Raw genomic sequence first — 19,719 nt, forward strand, 5'->3', positions numbered from 1 at the left:
TCTCTCCATCGCTTCCAGGCTCGTCTCTCTCTCTTCTGTCTCGGTCTCTCTATTCTCTCCCTCCCAGGCTCCTCTTCTCTCTCTCTTCTCCGTAGCTCATTCTTATACTTTTGGCAAAGTGCAGCAGGCAGTGCAGCATAAAACTTTCTTTGAAAAATGGCAGCAGTCACGCCTCTTAGACACAGTGGATGGAAGCCCAAACAAAATAGGACATTTAGATATTCTCAGAGAGGGGGGAAACTTTGGGAGTGATCAATTTGAGAAGCACTATCTGATAGAAACACAGCCCATAGAGTGAGTGAATAATGTACTGCCAGCGCCTCTACATTTACAAATGCAGCATGGGAATGCTGTGTATTGGAGAGATAATAAAGTGAGTGAAAAGCAGAGCTGATGCGGGGAAGGGAAGGAGAGAAGACTGAGGAGTGCATAGGGTGAATAGTCTTATTTTTTCCATTGTTTCTCCCACAATCAGGCTTCCCACTGGGCACAACACATCATTGGAACATGAACATTTGGGTAATATTTGGTTGAGATGTAGATCAATGAGATTTCAACCTGCAGTATGTATATTCACCCACTCAAAAAGACAGCCAGAGGTTTGTTGAATTCCCAACGTGCGATCACTGTGACTTCAACCATCTAAAAGCACCACCAAATTCAAATGGAAGGATCATGATTTAGCCCACTGCAGTAAAAGGTTAAGAGGTCTCTCAATAATCATTCTCACGATAGCACATTGAAAGTAATAAGTGACACATTTTCAAGAGCTGTCTGCATTTTTGTCAAAATGTAGTTATTGACACAGCCTTGTTATTGATATAGCGCCATGACTGCATCAGTAAGGACCAAATAAATTCATGTTCATCACTCACCACGTTAGGTCATCAGATGCTCCAATAAAATATGTCTCTGCAAAAACAAATAAATGCTAGCTAGCTAAGTTTTTCCTCGTTGGATCTGTGTTTAGAATGTATCCAATTTCGGTTTGTGTGGTTGATGGTTGAGCTTTATGTAACTTTGTAGCAAGTATGGTCTGTGTGTGTAGGCGCTTATTGCGTCATGATCGCTATTTTAGAATGCCCTTCTGGCCAATCAGAAACGAGTATTCACCAACTCTGCGGTATAAAGTACTCTAAATACCCCAGTTCACGTTGATAAATTTAAAAAAAATACAAGAAAAAAAATGCTGAAACATAAACAAATGAGGGTTTGGAACTTTGAAGCCATTTATCTCAGAATCATCTTTTTTGCAGATAGGTCCTAAAAAGTCATTGGCAATGAGAGGAGATAGGCGTAACACTAAACACGAAGATGATTAATGAACATATTGACAACATTTACATTTACGCCATTTAGCAGACGCTCTTATCCAGAGCGACTTACAAATTGACAACGATCCCCTCCGGGTGTGTCTGAGGTGAGGGCAGAGCTCCAGGACCCCCCCACTCCCCCCTCCCTTAATCCCCAGGCTACGACCTCTCTCTGTCTGTGTCTCGGTCTCTCTCTTTCGTCCTGTCTCTCGTTCTTTCAATCTGTCTCTTTCTCTATTTGTCTCTGTCCATCTCCCTATTTTCATTGTGTGTCTGTCTCTCTGCCTCCCTCTGTGTCATTTAAACAACTCTCTTTTTCATCCATAAAATCTCCCCATAAAAAAAGAAGAAAATCTCATCCATAAAACCTTTACTGCGTTCCTCTTCTCTTAGTAGTGCATATTATTTCCCCAAGGCTCCCTCTACCACTCTCCATTCCTCCATCAGACTTATCTCTCTCTCTGTACCTCTCACTCTTTTCACCCCTCCATCACTCCCATTCAGTTCTCTCCAGTCCCCTCAGATGAAACTGACACCCTTTCTCTCTAATGCTCCCACCTCTCCTCCCTCTCTCTATATCTCCCTCTCTTCCCTGCTGTAAGTGATCACACTGTTTATATGGCTTGTTTCTTTTATCCAATTTCACACTTCCAGGCATATTTACCAGCCAAGGGAGCCACATAAAGCTGCAGTGCCCTTTTGCTCCAGTCTCCCGCCTCCCTCCTCCTCCCTCCCTCCATCCTCCTCCCTCCTCCTCCTTCCTCCATCCTGCCATCAACCCTGCCATAACTATAAAGCTGAGCTCACTTCCCTGCTTTCCCATGAATGTGATTAGCCTGCTATTTTTTTCTGGCCAGGCATGACTTAGATTCAATAATAATTCACTTTACTGGGTCACAGATCTGTTATGAGTCTGTCTGTCACTCTGCTAAAGAGAAATAACTATGTTCTAGCTTAACAACAACACAATACACAACTCCACTTTCTCTCCACAATGTATTGCTTACCAGAAGATGAAGAAAGACATAACAATGGGCTGGCACTGTCGAGAGTTGGGTGGTCCAATGGTTGTAAAATCGATTTATGTTTTTTATTTTTATCAACCATGCCATCATTTCCTCATGCAGTATACAGTGCATTCAGAAAGTATTCAGACCCCTTGACGTTTTCCACATTTTGTTACGTTATACTCTTATTCGAAAATTGATTACATACATTTTTGTTCCTCATCAATCTACACACAATACCCCATAATTACAAAGCGAAAATAGGTTTTTAGACATTTTTGCATATACATAAAAAAAATACCTTATTGACATAAGTATTCAGACCCTTTGCTACGAGACTAGAAATTGAGCTCAGGTGTATCCTGTTTCCATGGATCATCCTTGAGATGTTTCTACAACTTAATTGGAGTCCACCTGTGGTAAATTTAATTGATTGGACATGATTTGGAAAGGCAGCTGTGCAGCGACACTCCCCATTCAACCTGACAGAGCTTGAGAGGATCTGCAGAGAAAAATGGGAGAAACTCCCCAAATACAGGTGTGCCAAGCTTGAAGAGTCATACTCAAGAAGACTCAAGGCTGTAAATGCTGCCAAAGGTGCTTCAACAAAGTACTGAGTAATGGGTCTGAATACTTCTGTAGGTGATATTTCATTATTTAATTTTTTGCAAACATTTTTTGCTTTGTGATTATGGGGTATTGTGTGTAGATTGATGAGAAAAAAACAACAATTAAATCCATTTTTAGAATAAGTCTGGAATGTAACAAAACGTGGAAAAAGTCAAGGGGTCTAAATACTTTCCAAATGCACTGTATGTAAAGTAAATAGATAGGGGAGACATGTTTTGAGGCTGAGGAGCTGTCTGAACTTCTGCAGTAAAGACCAAGGACACCAGTGAGTGCATCTTCTAAAGAGGAAACCGATTACGGTCACACTGAGTGAACTCTGACTGTGACATGGGTTCATAGTTTCTCTGTGACACGTGCACACGTAACCATGACTCACTACACAGACGTGAGTCATACAGTGCCGCTGCTTCGTGCAGATCGCGGCATGGCGACCCCAGCGTAAGTGTTGGCTCATCTGTTACATAGCTATGTCACTGAGAGATGAGAGGAATATCACAAAAAACACAACAGATTGTATTAAAATAAAATAATTGGCAGGCTGCACTGTGTAGAATATGCATGGCAGACTCAAAGGGCATTTACAGTATATGACATCCTTACTGTTGTATTAACAGTACTAGTCTTTTAAGTTTGATTCTACATTGGACGTACATGTATCTCGGGGATGGTAATACTGTATGGAAGTTATGTTTGTGACAGGACTACAGTATCTATAGATACGGAGAAGTGGTTGTTTCACTTACAGATTCGTGGTCTTTGAGGGCAGCCAGTACGAAACAGAGGTACTGCTGCTGGCCCGGTAGAGGCTTGTTGTAGAAGCCGTTGTACTTCTTCTCGTCTCCTAGAGGGAAGGTGTCTGGCAGAGCATCCATCTTGGCAGCGATGTAGGGTCTGAGGAACTCTTGGGTCGGTCTCCTCTTCAGGCTCTGTTCAGAACTAGCCTCCAGGAGCTGACATGACATCAGAGAGAAATACTTATCTGCATCCCAAAGAGCACCATTCTGTATGTGCACTATGTTGGAAATAGGGTACCAATTGGAGTGAAGACTCAAAGATACACAATCTCCTACCATTGTGACTTTGAGCAAGGCACTTAACTTTTTTTTCTTTCTGTCCAGTTTGGGGTTTTGTTTTTATTGGGTAGAAACTATATAGTCAGTAATAAAGAACACACATACTGTTCACATCAAATAAATATGTGTTCATAAACTGCGCCCATAGGCTACAATGAATTGTCCTTCTAGGCTCACAGGTGGGTTAAAATCATATACTGCAAATGAAGCATAGAGTAGTTCAAGTTTTATAACATCTTGGTCCTGCAGCCAGGTTTCACACTTGTCCACAGTGAGCTGCTCCTCTCTTGTCTCTCTCACCACTCGTTCCTCTTTCTGACCTACAGCTGTGGTGAGAGGTCATAGCTTTATTAGACAGTCTCAGGAGTGTGTTCCTGTGTGTGTGTGTGTGTGTGTGTGTGTGTGTGTGTGTGTGTGTGTGTGTGTGTGTGTGTGTGTGTGTGTGTGTGTGTGTGTGTGTGATTGTTCCTGTGTGTGTGTGTGTGTGTTCCTGTCTGTGTGTATGAGGTATCATTAATTCACTCCCTCTGATGGAAAGAGGGGGTAGGTAGATGTGTGTCTTTGTAGATTGTTTGACTAATTTCTTCTCCACCTGCCTCTTCAGTGAGCATCTTACTCTGTCTATATCTGTTGGTCTGCTTCTATCTCAACTCTATCAGGGTCTACTGCACTGCAAGCACTTAATGGTCAAGGTAGTACAATAACCAGACAAACAGTATTCAAAGAGAATGTCTGAAGTATTCTACAGTTCTACTGATTCCTAGAAAGTCAACGTTACATTTTTATGTGAACCACCCCTATAACCTTGTTCCTCTTCTCCTCTCTTCAACACAACTTAAACCAACCCATTTCATACAGAAAATACAGTTTCTCTAGTCTATAAAACTGCAGCAATAGCAATGATTTAGATTGCAGAGAAAGAAAAGGCTTTGACAATGAGAAAGCAGATCTTGCTGTCTCAAAGATGCTTTGGATGCAGGCATATTTATTTAACGCGCTCTATGTTTTTTTGATATTCAGGAGGCTGCACTTTTTCTGCAGACGACAGTAGATTGAGAGAAAGCAAACTCACGAGAAAGGTATTGAAGCCCAAAAGGTCCACATTAATAAAACAAAGCAAAAAAATGCTAAGAGCAGCTATTTAGGAGTGTTTTAAGTGCCTCAAACACTCTGGAGAAACAAAACTTGAAATGAAATCACCATCTTGCACAGCAAAGACAAACTGTTAAGGGCAAAAAGGGCAATTTACATGTGTAGTGAAAGCTGAGAATTCTGTAATCAGCAATTCAAGGCATGATCTGTCGATATCATCTTGTTCTTTTTTTTGGGGGGGGGGGGGGCAGAGACAAAATATATGAGGTGTTTAAAGATGCTTCATATTTAATGGGCTTGGTGCTATGGAAGAAAGTGATTTTTTTGGTCTGTGCCCAGAGGAGGTGCTGTTAACACACGCACTCACTTCATCCAAGTCCATATCTTCAGGGTTCTCCCACCTGCGTAGTGTGGTTGGTGTGACAGGAACCACCACTATGTAGTAATATCTGTAGAGAGATAGACAAGCAGGTTTAGCACGACCAGGGTGTGTGTGTGTGTGTGTGTGTGTGTGTGTGTGTGTGTGTGTGTGTGTGTGTGTGTGTGTGTGTGTGTGTGTGTGTGTGTGTGTGTGTGGTCTAACTTTACTATCCTTTTGGGTTCCAAAAGTCCTTACATCGGATAGTAAAACAAGGAACATTTGAATAGTGGGGACATTTCAAGCTATTTTAGGTTTAGGTGTTAGGTTTAGGGTTAGGATTACAGTTAGGGTTAGAATTAGGCTGAGGAGTTAGGGGCTTGGGGTTAGGGTTAGGGCTTGGTTAAGGTTAGGTTTAGGGAAAATAAGATTTAGAATGAGAATAGATGTTTTGGTCCCCACTTGGATAGTAAAACCAATGTGTGGGTGCGATGGAGTGAGTGAGCATGAGTGTGTGTGCGTGCATGTGTGTGTAACACGCTGTCCCTTTGGGTAAGCCTAAGCATATCTCAGATATCTGTATTGTCATAACATTCAAGCTCTGCTAAGGCCTCAATCCATCCATACTCAAACATAGATATGTACTCTCTCATACCAAATAATTAATCCCCTGATAGGCGAACACACGTATGCTATGCACACACATCCCCCGCTCCTATGTGTCAACATTTTTGCCCTGTTAAACCTATGTAGTTAACTTCTGTCACCAGAGGAATAGTAGGATAAGTTTGGCTTTGGCTCTGATGTTTACTCTGGCTCGTGTGTGTGTGTGTGTGTGTGTGTGTGTGTGTGTGTGTGTGTGTGTGTGTGTCTGGCTCTAATCCAGAGCGTGATGAAAAGGTCTGGCCAGGGCATTAAGATACTGATTGTATTGCTAAATTAGTTTTAGTTTTTTTTTTTTTACCACTCATGCTGGTGCTGCTTATTACAGCTTAGATGTTCACAGTTTCTTTCTAGAAACAAACACCTGAGTCCAAGTAATTCACAAGTCTGCCTGAGTAGTAGGGGTAAAAAAAAATAGTACCTTTTCTGAAATTGCAGGTTCTGCATTGGGCCCCTGATTTTTTATTAGTTAACATTTGAAGTGAACTCTTGAAGAAATTGCTTTCTGCTCTAATGGGAGAGTAGCATAGAGCTACAGTAAATCCAATCAATACAATCAAATTTTATTGGTCACATGTGCTTAATACAACAGGTGTAGACCTTACAATGAAATGCTTACTTACAAGCCTTTAACCAACAATACAGTTTTAAGAAAATACCTATAAAAAATAGTAAGAGATAAGAATAACAAATAATTCAAGAGCAGCAGTAAATAACAATAGCGAGGCTATATACAGGGGGTACCGGTACAGAGTCAATGTGCGGGGGCACCGGTGTCAAGGTAATTGACGTGAAATGTACATGTAGGTAGAGTTATTAAAGTGACTATGCATAGATAATAACAGAGAGTAGCAGCAGCATAGATAGTAATGCAAATAGTCTGGGTAGCCTTTTGATTAGCTGTTAACAAGTCTTATTGCTTGGGGGTAGAAGCTGTTTATAAGTCTCTTGGACCTAGACTAGGCGCTCTGGTTCCGATTGCCATATGGTAGCAGAGAGAACAGTCTATGACTAGGGTGGCTGGAGTCTTTGAAAGTTTTTAAGGCCTTCCTCTGACACAGCCTGGTATAGAGGTCCTGGATGGCAGAAAGCTTGGCCCCGGTGATGTACTGGGCCGTACGCACTACTCTCTGTATTGCCTTGTGGTCAGAGGCTGAGCAGTTGCCATACCAGGCAGTGATGCAACCCGTCAGGATGCTCTTGATGGTGCAGCTGTAGATCCTTTTGAGGATCTGAGGACCAATGCCAAGTATTTTCAGTCTCCTGAGGGGGAATAGGTTTAGTTGTGCCCTCTTCACAACTGTCTTGGTGTGCTTGCACCATGTTAGTGATGTGGACGCCAAGGAACTTGAAGCTTTCAACCTGCTCCACTAAAGCCCCATCGATGAGAATGGGGGCTTGTTCGGTCCTCCTTTTCCTGTAGTCCACAATCATCTCCTTTGTCTTGATCACGTTGAGGGAGAGGTTGTTGTCCTTGCACCACACGGTCAGGGGTCTGACCTCCTCTATATAGGCTGTCTCATCGTTGTCGGTGATCAGGCCTACCATGTCGGTGATCAGGCCAACCAGCAAACTTAATGATGGTGTTGGAGTCGTGCCTGGCCTTGCAGTCATGAGTGAACAGAGAGTACAGGAGGGGACTGAGCATGCACCCTTGTGGGGCCCCCGTGTTGAGGATCAGAGTGGCGGATGTGTTGTTACCTACCCTTACCACCTGGGGGCGGCCCGCCAGGAAGTCCAGGATGCAGTTGAAGAGGGAGGTGTTTAGTCCCAGGGTCCTTAGCTTAGTGATGAGCTTTGAGGGCACTAGGGTGTTGAACGCTGAGCTGTAGTCAATGAATAGCATTCTCACATAGGTATTCCTTTTGTCCAGGTGGGAAAGGGCAATGTGGAGAGCAACAGAGATTGCATCATCTGCACATCTGTTGGTGCGGTATGCAAATTGGATTGGGTCTAGGGTTTCTGGGATGATGGTGTTGATGTGAACCATGACCAGCCTTTCAAAGCACTTCATGGCTACAGATGTGAGTGCTACGGTCGGTAGTCATTTAGGCAGGTTACCTTAGTGTTCTTGGGCACAGGGACTATGGTGGTCTGCTTAAAACATGTTGGTATTACAGACAGACAGGGAGAGGTTGAAAATGTCAGTGAAGACACTTGCCAGTTGGTCAGCGCATGCTCGGAGTAAACATCCTGGTAATCCGTCTGGCCCAGCGGCCTTGTGAATGTTTACCTGTTTAAAGGTCTTACTCACATCGGCTGCGGAGAGCATGATCACACAGTCGTCCGGAACAGCTGATGCTCTCATTCATGTTTCAGTGATACTTGCCTCGAAGGGAGCATAGAAGTTATTTAGCTTGTCTGATAGGCTCGTGTCACTGGGCATCTCTCGGCTGTGCATCCCTTTGTAGTCTGTAATAGTTTGCAAGCCCTGCCACATCCATCGAGTGTCGGAGCCCGTGTAGTACGATTCGATCTTAGTCCTGTATTGACACTTTGCCTGTTTGATGCGGAGGGCATACCGGGATTTCTCATAAGCTTCCAGGTTAAAGTCCCGCTCCTTGAAAGCTCCTTTAGCCTGTGATAGGGGGCAGTATTTTCACGGCCGGATACAAAACGTACCCGATTTAATCTGGTTATTACTCCTGCCCAGAAACTAGAATATGCATATAATAGATTTGGATAGAAAACACCCTAACGTTTCTAAAACTGTTTGAATGGTGTCTGTGAGTATAACAGAACTCATATGGCAGGCCAAAACCTGAGAAGATTCTATATTGGAAGTACCCTGTCTGACCATTTCTTGGCCTTCTGTAGCCTCTTTATCAAAAATACAGGATCTCTGCTGTAAAGTGACATTTTCTAAGGCTTTCATTGGCTCTCAGAAGGCGCCAGAACGTTGAATGATAACTCTGCAGTCTCTGGGTGAAAACCAGTAGGGGTTTTGGAGAGTGGTACTTCTGAGAACAATGATGGTGTGCCATCTGAAGAATCCCAGAACATATTCCAGTCTGTGCTAGCAAAACAGTCATGTAGTTTAGCATCTGCTTCATCTGACCACTTATTTATAGACCGAGTCACTGGTGCTTCTTGCTTTAAATATAGCTTGTAAGCTGGAATCAGGAGGATAGAGTTATGGTCAGATTTGCCAAATGGAGGGCGAGGGAGAGCTTTGTGTGTGTGGAGTAAAGGTGGTCTAGATTTTTTTCCTCTGGTTGCACATTTAATATGCTGATAGAAATGAGGTAAAACTGATTTAAGATGAAAACTCTAGGTAGATAGTGTGGTCTACAGCTTATCATGAGATACTCTACCTCAGGCGAGGAAAACCTTGAGATTTCCTTAGATATCGTGCACCAGCTATTGTTTACAAATATGCATAGGCCCCCGCCCAGTGTCTTACCAGAGGCTCCTGTTCTGTCCTGCCGATAGAGTGTATAACCCACCAGTTGTATGTTCTTAACGTCGTTGACACTCGTTGAAACATAAGATATTACAGTTTTTAATGTCCTGTTGGTAGAATATATGTGCATTCAATTCATAGCTTTTAATTTTCCAGCAATTGAACGTTGTCTAGCAAGATGGAAACAACTGCAGATTAACCACTCGTCTCCTGATCCTCACAAGGCACCCTGATCTCTTTCTGCGAAACCTCCGTTTCCATTTCCAGCGAATCACGGGGATCTGGGCCTGGTCGGGTGTCTGTAGTAGTATATCCCTCCCGTCCGACTTATTGAAGAAGAATTCTTCGTCCAGTTTGAGGTGAGTAATCCCAGTTCTGATGTCCAGAAGCTCTTTTCGGTCATAAGAGTTGGTAGCAGCAACATTATGTACAAAACAAGTTATGAACAATGTGAAAAAACAAACAAAAAAGCATGGTTGGTTAAGAGCCGATAAAACGGCAGCCCTCCCCTATAGCGGCAGTTTTAAATATGTGTCTTACTAGCACATATTTTTTAGATAGAGTCGATTTTTTAAGGTTTTTACTAGTAATGATTGCAGGACAGCAGGCTGGCCTGGGACAAAGCCAGACTTATCCCTAATAGTGCTCTCTCTACTGCTCTACCACTGAAAATAAATGTGAAAATACCATGAACTGCTCACACACAAAAATACTACAGTTGACTATAGAATACTATAGTACTTCCTATATAATTAAGTAGTCAAATGTAATATACTATATTGAATACTACAGTATTATTCACAAAAAAACACTGTAGTACAGTACTACAGTAAAGTCTGCAAAAACACCACTTTTTTAACTAGTAAATACTACAGTATTCAATATGCATATACCCTGCACATTCCTTGCCCCACATCGCAATTTGTGCCACCCATAAGTGAAAAACCTAAATGCCAGGTATAGAACATACAGTATATTGTGTTCCCTACAGGTTATAGAAAATAGCATAAACTTCGAACTATCTGTTCAGACTGACCGGTTATTGAAAATGTGTTCTTAGCATTTCTCCAGTAGGTTTCCTGAAGAAGAAACACTATGGTAAATACAGCTGTAATGTAGTCAAAAACACTATAGTTAATACTACAGTAAAGTCTGCAAAAACACTACACTACAAAAACACTATAGTATTTATGCCGTAGTGTAGAATACTATAGTATTTATTCATGTTGGTGTGTAGAATAGCGAGACGTATATAAAGGCACTGGAGTTGTTTTCCAACCAGGCGGCCCTGGAGGACACAGCTTGTGTGTATGCGTGCGTGCAGATCTTCATCCTCCATAAATCCTTCATCGTCCTCGTGCTCATCTGAGGCTATTGATTTAGCATTAGCATGGAAAGCCATGTTTTTTTCTGAGTGTCTGGTGAGGAAGGCCTTCTGGACCTAAATTACAGCGAGCTCAGCCTCTTTAGCCTCTGTTGTGCGTCATCTTCTCTCTGTCCAAATCATCTCTCAGCTCCTTTAAGTGCTGGGTGTTACTTTTAACACTATTGTTCTGGCCTCCAGCCAAATAGATGAACAGATGAAGTAGCACCCAGACAACATACAGTAGCAACACTTGACAACTCATTCTCTATCCTCTCCTGTTCTTATTTTGTTACCTTTATTTAACTAGACAAGTCAGTTAAGAACAAATTCTTATTTTCAATGACGCTATTGTGGCAAAACTATACTTTAATTGCATCAAATGGTTGTTTTATTTCAACAGAATAGAGTATTCTTAACTATTGTGTGTGTGTGTGTGTGTTCTACTGAGGATGGGCCTCTGGGAGATAACACTGACAGGAGATTTACCATGTCTTTTGGGTGATAAAACCTAAAGAGCATTCCAGAGCATGAGTTAATGTTTTTGTTCTGTACCGTACCAGGGAGAGATGGTTCCAGTTTGGAGTCAGAGGGACAGACACTGGTCTATAAAATGAAACTGTTGACACAGAAGATACTGTCTGCTATGTATTATAGGCATCTTTCATACAAATCTTAACCATGTGACCCATTCTATATATCTGTTGTTCATCATGTAGGTTGAAAGGGGTGTATCTTGGCTAGAAAATACCTTTGTACTTTTGTCTCACCGCTCTCAACGGATCATCAGAGATGGGGATTCGTCGACCAGCCATTGCTATTGCAAAGCTCTCACTATTAAAGATTTAGTTTAAGTATACTCGTGTGATAAGTTTGTCTCTCCTCATTTGATAGTAAATAAATGAACCACCACACGGCCTAGGAACAGTGGGTTAACTGCCTTGTTCAGGGGTAGAACGACAGATTGTTACCTTGTCAGCTCGGGGATTCTTGCAACCTTTTGGTTACTAGTCCAACGCTCTAACCACTAGGCTACCTGCCGCCCCTATCTTCTTAAGGACAGAGTTGGGACAGTTGGTGTTGGAGGATTCATGTTGACTCGTTGCATACAACTGTGGTACGCACAGGATGCGGTAGATAAAACAAGTAGTGGCAATAATACATATTACTAATAGGTATAGGGATTGAGAAAGCCATCTTGTATACAGTGGGCTCAGATAGAGATCCACGACTAAGGAACAATCGCCCCCAGGTCCCCAGTTAGATGAATAGTGACACAGGAGTAACACATTTATAACCATGACACAATGCAGACACACCAGCATTGAACAGGACGGAAGTTGGTTATAGCCCTAGTTTTAGCAGTGAGAGTGATGGTGATAGTGACAGTAACAGCCACAGTGTTTATGGGACAGACCTGACAGGGGCGGTGGTGGGGACTTTGGGCAGGGTGATGGTGAGCTTGCCCCCCTCCTCTGGGTCGTGTTGGTATTGGATGGGTTTGGTCTTGAGCAGGTCCGGGGCGGTTCTGATGGAGACCTGCTGCTGTAGACCCCCAGCACTGTTCCCTCTAGACATCAACACAAAGCTGTAGTCTGTGTCTGGCTGGAGTCTCGTGATCAGCTTCCTCTTCAGGTTCCCCTGCACCTCCACACTCTGCTGGTTATACAGTATCTAGATAGAGACACGGAGAGGAGTGCTTAGGAGTGCTTAGTTATTTATATATATATATATATATATATATATATATATATATATATATATATATATATATACACACACACACGTACACAAACACACACACGTACACAAACACACATACAGTACTGGTCAAATGTTTGTACAACGCTACTCATTCCGGGGTTTGTCTTTAGTTGACTGTTTTCTACATTGTAGAATAATAGTGAAGACATCAAAACTAGGAAATAACACATATGGAATCATGTAGTAACCAAAAAAGTGTTAAAAAAATCTAAAAAAATATATTTTATTTTTGAATCAATACCAACAGTTAATTTTCTTTGGGTCCCCACTCACGTGGGGTAGGGATGAGCATGAGTTAATTGTGTACTCAGGTACATGAACTAACATCAAAACTTGATCTTTAATCTTTAATCTTTTTTCAAATACTCTAAAACTATTTGGTCCAAATGTTGTCTTGAAGACAATGTTCATTTGCTTTGACCCTAGTGTTCCATTTGTACATGTCACAGGAGGTTGGTGGCACCTTAATTGGGGAGGACAGGCTTGTGGTAATGGCTGGAGCTGAATCAGTGGAATGGTATCAAACACATGGTTTGATGCCATTACATTCGTTCCATTCCAGCCATTATTGTGAGCCGTCCTCCCCTCAGGCATAATAAACTATATTGAAAAGAACACATACTTTGACTAGGAACCTGAAAAATGTGCCTTTCAACTTACCGAATCGAGCCTTGTTTCAAATGATCACTTTAAGAATAACTGTTCCGGACGTGAGATGCGTATCACTTTGCACTATTCTGTTATATTTTATTATAAAATAGGTGTCTTGACTGTGATAAGTGCTCAGGAAATAAGTGCATCTTGTCTGCTAAATTGTAAAACAATGCTATGCCATTGCACAGCCATAGGCATCTACAAGCAAGCGCCATACTGCTGAGGTTACTCACTTTTTGAAGAGTATGTTCCACGATATAATATAACCAGTTGATATGAGTTTTAATATGTTAATCTTAAATGTATATATATATATATGAAGTTGAAGTCGGAAGTTTAGGTTGGAGTCATTAAAACTCCAAGTCTTGTTAACTATAGTTTTGGCAAATCGGTTAGGACATCTACTTTGTGCATGACCCAAATAATTTTTCCAACAATTGTTTACAGACAGATTATTTCACATATAATTCATTGTATCACAATTCCAGTGGGTCAGAAGTTTACATACACTAAGTTGACTGTGCCTTAAAGAGATTGGAAAATTCCAGAAAATGATGTCATGGCTTTAGAAGCTTCTGATAGGCTAATTGACATCATTTGAGTCAATTGAGGTGTACCTGTGGATGTATTTCAAAGCCTACCTTCAAACTCAGTGCCTCTTTGCTTGACATCATGGGACAATCAAAAGAAATCAGCCAAGACCTCAGGAAAAGTTTACCTTTGTCATGTGATAACTATGCAACAGAACCAGTGAACAGAAATGACATTTACTCTCATGGGTGTCAAAAGAAAAAAGATCTGAAAGCCACTCCCCTACTTAACTACGCCTCCAGTCTTCCCGCTCTGACCCGATGGGTCATATCTCAATAACCCAGCAGTTTATAAGAAAACAACCCAAGTAAGTGACAAAACACCTGCAACAAAGCAGTTGGGTCAACCAAACAACCCAGCATTGTTTTAGAGTGCACTATGATTATATTCTCCCTTCTTCCTTGTTTTGTTTTCTATACGAACCTCAGGACAGTTATGGACCACGTGTGATGGAATATAAAACGTAACCAATTATTTCAAGCTTGGCCATATCCTTCCTCATTCCCGTGATATTTCAATATATATTTCAATCCTAGCCCCTCCATTGTGTTGTGTGAGCCTTCTTTCCATTGTCCACTGACAACAGTGGCGTCACTCACACACAATGCAATTCCCTCAATCTGTGCAGGCGAAAGGCACACTATCAGGATGGAGTTGTCTTTACTTACTTTGAAAGGCACTTGAGACTTGTATGTTTCTGGCACCTCCCAAGTCAGCAGCACTGACGTCTTCATCACGGCTTTCACACCAAAGTTTTTGGTGAACTCTGGGGGAGTTGGGGGAGAAAGAGGGTGAGGAGGAAGAGAGAGGGGTGAGATTGAGGGAGGGAGACAGAGGGTGAGGTGGGGCAGACAGGGTGAGGGGGAGGAGAGAGGGGTGAGACAGAGGGGGAGTTGGTGAGACAGAGGGGGAGTTGGTGAGACAGAGGGGGAGTTGTTGAGACAGAGGGGGAGTTGTTGAGACAGAGGGGGAGTTGTTGAGACAGAGGGTGAGTTGGGGGAGACAGAGGGTGAGGTGGGGAGAGAGTGAAGAGACAGAGGTTAGGTGGGGGAGAGAGGGGTGAAACAGAGGTGCCGGAGACGGAGGAAACACACAGAGGGTAAATTATAAAAGAGCACTGTCATCTGTACTTGGTGTAACATGATAGAGCTAGGGGAACCCTAGAGCATCTTGGGAGATCAGTGCTACAGCTAAAATAGTAAGGGGCACAAAGCAGATAGAGAGCAGATAAACAGATTATGAAGCGAGTCTCTGAAGAGATATCTAATTCATAATAGTTCACTAATGTTCAGTGACCCATACTTTTTAATGGTAACATTAAGAGATGTTATTGCATTTACACTTTAACATAAATATATGCATGATAAAACATCAGGGAACTACTCACATGAGCTTTCCTCTACATTAAACTTTACTGTAACTGGTGGGGTGTAAAATGGTGGGATCTGAATCCCAGTATCTGGTAGCTGCCTGCCTCCTAGGCCTCTGTGCATTAGATTAGCTAGTAGCAGGAAGCTTAGCATATATTTCCACATGAGCCATATGTGCCCTAATATGAACATGAAAGGAGTGTTCCATGGTGCTGATGTACTGCTGTACTGGTTACGCTGGACTGGTTCTGCCACTCTAGTCCAGTTGCCACCAGCTTCCACACACACAGCTACGCATCTGTTCCTCTCCCATACCATCTGCTCTGTCTGTGCCAGAGAGACTGTGGATGTATGTGTGTGTGTGTGTGTGTGTGTGTGTGTGTGTGTGTGTGTGTGTGTGTGTGTGTGTGTGTGTGTGTGTGTGTGTGTGTGTGTGTGTGTGTGTGTGTGTGTGTGTGTGTGTGCTTGCATGCCTGTGTGCATGTGGGTCTGGTGTTGTCTGTATCTGTGGGAGACTATTTATACAGATCAGCAGAGCTCATAAGGCATGGAGGTCAACACGATCATGCTCTCAGTGTGTGTGTCATGCTCTTGTGTGTACGCCTGCATTGCGTATGTCCACCGCGTACTCACCTGGCATGGAGGTAGACATTGTCCTGCTCTGTATACTAGGACTGATTGGTCCCCCTCCCTTGCTGGTGAATGCTCTGATCCTGATATCATAGGTGGTATCAGGCTGCAGCCCCATTATGGTCATCTGGGTCTCTGTCGTGCTGTTGAGGCAGATAAGATAAGATAAGATACCTCTGTTTTAGGACAATGGACTATCCAAGATTAACTTCATTGAGATAAAGTGAGGACTTTCTGTGTTTAAGTGTTTTATCAATGTCTCAGAAGGTGTTTAATAAACATAATTTTCATTGGTATTGAATAATACCTGTTGGTATGGTTCTGCTGGCTGTTGATATCTCTGTACACCACAACGTACTGGACAATCTTCCCGTTCCTCTCAGCCAGCACCGGAGGCTCCCAGGCCAGCTTGGTGGTGGTGGTGGTCAGGCCCACAACGCTCAGGTTCTGGGGGTAGCTACTGGGCACATCGTCCGGCGTGGTAATCTCCTTCGCGTACTCCTCCCCGTTGCCCACCCGGTTTTTGGCACAGAGCTTGAAGATGTAGGTGGCGCCCTTGTGCAGGCCGGTGACGGTGAAGTGGTCTTCTGTCTTCTTGAAGTCTTTTACGGTGAACGACTCCTCCTCCATGCGTTTGTACTGCAGCTGGTAGCCCATGTGCTCTCCCACCATCTCCTTCGGAGGTTGCCACTGGATGAGGGCTGTGTTACCGATGGTGGTGCTGATCATCATAGTGGGCCTGCCTGGGACTAATGGGTAAAGAGAGGGGTTAGGATCATTAGGATAATGACATAAAAAACACTTAATAGTGACATAGAACACCCCTAATGGGCCCTGGTCAAAAGTAGTGCACTATATGGGGAACATGGTGCCATTTGGGAGGCAAAATTGTGAGCAGTCAGAGTAAAAGGGCAGTTTCAGGTCAAGCCAGTCAGAGTGAGTACTACTGCACATTCACCATTTATACTGTACATCCTATTGTGATTCAGACACCTTGACCTTTTCCACATTTTGTTACGTTGCAGCCTTATTCTAAAATGGAATAAAAAGATTTCCCCCCCATCAATCTACACACAATACCCCATAATGACAAAGTAAAAACAGTTCTTTAGATTTTTTTGCTAATTTATATATATATAAACTGAAATTGCATAAGTATTCAGACCCTTTACTCAGTACTTTGTTGAAGCACCTTTGGCAGCGATTACAGACTTGAGTCTTCTTGGGTATGACACTACAAGCTTGGCACACCTGTATTTAGGGAGTTTCTCCCATCCTTCTCTGCAGATCCTCTCAAGCTCTGTCAGGTTGGATGGGGAGGTCTCTCCAGAGATGTTTTATCGGGGTTCAAGTCCGGAGTCTAGCTGGGCCACTCAAGGACATTCAGGGACTTGCACGAAGCCACTCCTGCGTTGTCTTGGCTGTATGCTTAGGGTAATTGTCCTATTGAAAGTTGAACTTTCGCCCCATTCTGAGGTCCTGAGCACTCTGGAGCCGGCTTTCATAAATTATCTCTATGTTCCTTGCTCTGTTCATCTTTGCCTCGATCCTGACTAGTGTCCCAGTCCCTACCGCAGAAAAACATCCCCATAGCATGATGCTGCCACCACCATGCTTCACCATAGAGATGTTGCCAGGTTTTCTCCAGATGTGGCACTTGGCATTCAGGCCAAAGAGTTCAATTTTTGGTTTCATCAGACCAGAGAATCTTGTTTCTCATGAACTGAGAGTCCCTTAGGTGCCTTTTGGCAAACTCCAAGGGGGCTGTCATGTGCCTTTTACTGAAGAGTGGCTTCAGTCTGGCCACTCTAACATAAAGCCCTGATCGGTGGAGTGTTGCAGAGACGGGTTGTCCTTCTGGAAGGTTCTCCTATTTCCACAGAGGAACTCTGGAGCTCTGTCAGAGTGACCATCGGGTTCTTGGTCACCTCCTTGACCAAGGTCCTTGTCCCCCGATTGCTCAGTTAGGCCTGACGGACAGCTATAGGAAGAGTCTTGGTGGTTTCAAACCTCATCCATTTAAGAGTGATGGAGGCCACTGTGTTCTTGGGGACCTTCAATGCTGCAGAAATGTTTGGGTACCCTTCCCCAGATATGTGCCTCGACACAATCCTGTCTCTGAGCTCTACGAACAATTCCTTTGACCTCATGGCTTGGTTTTTGCTTTGACATGCACTGTCAACTGTGGTACCTTATACAGACAGGTGTGTGCCTTTCCAAATCATGCCCAATCAATAACATTTACCACAGGTGGACTCCAATCAAGTTCTAGAAACAGCTCAAGGATGATTAATGGAAAGAGGATACACCTGAGCAAATTATTTTAATATATTTGCAAAAATGTACATAAACCTGTTTTCGCTTTGTCATTATGGGGTATTGTGTGTATAATAAGGCTTTAACATAACAAAATGTGGAAAAAGGGAAGGGGTCTGAATACTTTCTGAATGCACTGTATCCGTTTTATTACTATGCATACTACTTTCTTCTATTTGTTATTTTAGATTAGATATTGAAAAATGGTATACTGATATTGATACTGCAGTGCCATTTTGGACAAACATTCTCTTTCACAATAACCACCTGATCAAGAAGGAGCAATGATTTAGCTATACACACTTGCTCCTGTGTGTGTGTGTGTGTGTGTGTGTGTGTGTGTGTGTGTGTGTGTGTGTGTGTGTGTGGCTCTACACACCTGCTCCTGTTGTGGTGACCACCTTGGCCTTACTGCGTGCCCCATCCCCCTTGGTGGTGTAGGCTGCCACAGTGACAGAGTAGGTGGTCTCAGGGAGCAGGCCTGTTATGACAGTTTCCTGGTGGAGAGAAACGCACAAACAGCCCATGTCAGACTAATGCTATGATGAGATGATGCCTAACACAATGGCTCAGCCTTCATCCACTGTACTGTGTTCAGTCCACTCCGGTAGGGTTAGGCAGTCAAGCGCACACACACACGCACACACACCATACGTCAGTGTAGCATTTCAAATACTCCCAAAGCATTGCATTTCTTTCTGAGAAATTGTTGCAAAGAAGGTAAAGGAACAAACAAAGTACAAATGGATTGATAAGAAATAGAGAACAATTTTGGTACTCCCATGTTGCTGTGGTGATATAAGAGCTGAGATTAACAAGAAGTGTATTTATAAAATGGTGTCTAATACTTGTATGTTAGAGGAATTTTAATTATGGGATTTCTGTTGTTTTGAATTTGGCGCCCTGCAATTTCACTGGCTGTTGTCGAGGTGGGACGCTAGCGTCCCACTTATACCAGAGAGGTTAAAGCAGTTTGTATCTAACTGTCAATTGTAGGCTATAACCCAAGCACACATACACAAACATACAGTACATGCACATGACAAAAATAAAACATGTAGATCTCTCTCTCTCACAGACCCCCCCTCTCACACACATCTACATCTAAGTGCACTCCATTTCAAAAGGAACTCATTAAACCGTCGACACCTAAGCCCATACAAGACTTGGATAGGTTTTTTTCTCCTCTGACTGAGCAGGGAGCCATGAGATGAGCGAGAGAGCGATGGGGAGGAGGGGAGTCAATTAAGATCAGAGGTATGTAATAGGTTACAGCCTAGGTTCCTGCCTTTCTTGGGAGTTATCCTTGCCACTTTGCTTCTACATCTGCATTGCTTGATCTATGGGGTTTTAGGCTGGGTAGCTGTATAGCACTGTTTCACATTGGTTTCATAAAATACATTTGATTGACGTCCCAAATATTATCCTATTCCCTATATAGTGCACTACGCTTTTAGAAGAAATGGTTCCAAAAGGGTTCTTTGCGGAGGGA

General features: G+C 42.9%; 1 protein-coding gene across 6 annotated transcripts in view; it reads right to left on the reverse strand.

Moving 5' to 3' along the window:
• Positions 1-19,719, reverse strand: part of LOC115192316 (receptor-type tyrosine-protein phosphatase F-like) — a 435,047-nt gene that overhangs the window by 46,293 nt on the left and 369,035 nt on the right. For all 6 annotated transcript variants that reach the window (XM_029750668.1, XM_029750671.1, XM_029750670.1 and 3 more), the window contains 7 exons: positions 18,607-18,724; positions 16,219-16,660; positions 15,915-16,054; positions 14,580-14,677; positions 12,320-12,576; positions 5,483-5,564; positions 3,694-3,900 (listed from right to left, as the gene is read on the reverse strand). In XM_029750668.1, coding sequence (XP_029606528.1) covers positions 3,694-3,900; positions 5,483-5,564; positions 12,320-12,576; positions 14,580-14,677; positions 15,915-16,054; positions 16,219-16,660; positions 18,607-18,724 — 1,344 coding nt within the window. The remainder of the gene's footprint in view (positions 1-3,693; positions 3,901-5,482; positions 5,565-12,319; positions 12,577-14,579; positions 14,678-15,914; positions 16,055-16,218; positions 16,661-18,606; positions 18,725-19,719) is intronic.

Source organism: Salmo trutta, chromosome 4, assembly GCF_901001165.1.
Source record: "Salmo trutta chromosome 4, fSalTru1.1, whole genome shotgun sequence".
NCBI lineage: Eukaryota > Metazoa > Chordata > Actinopteri > Salmoniformes > Salmonidae > Salmo > Salmo trutta.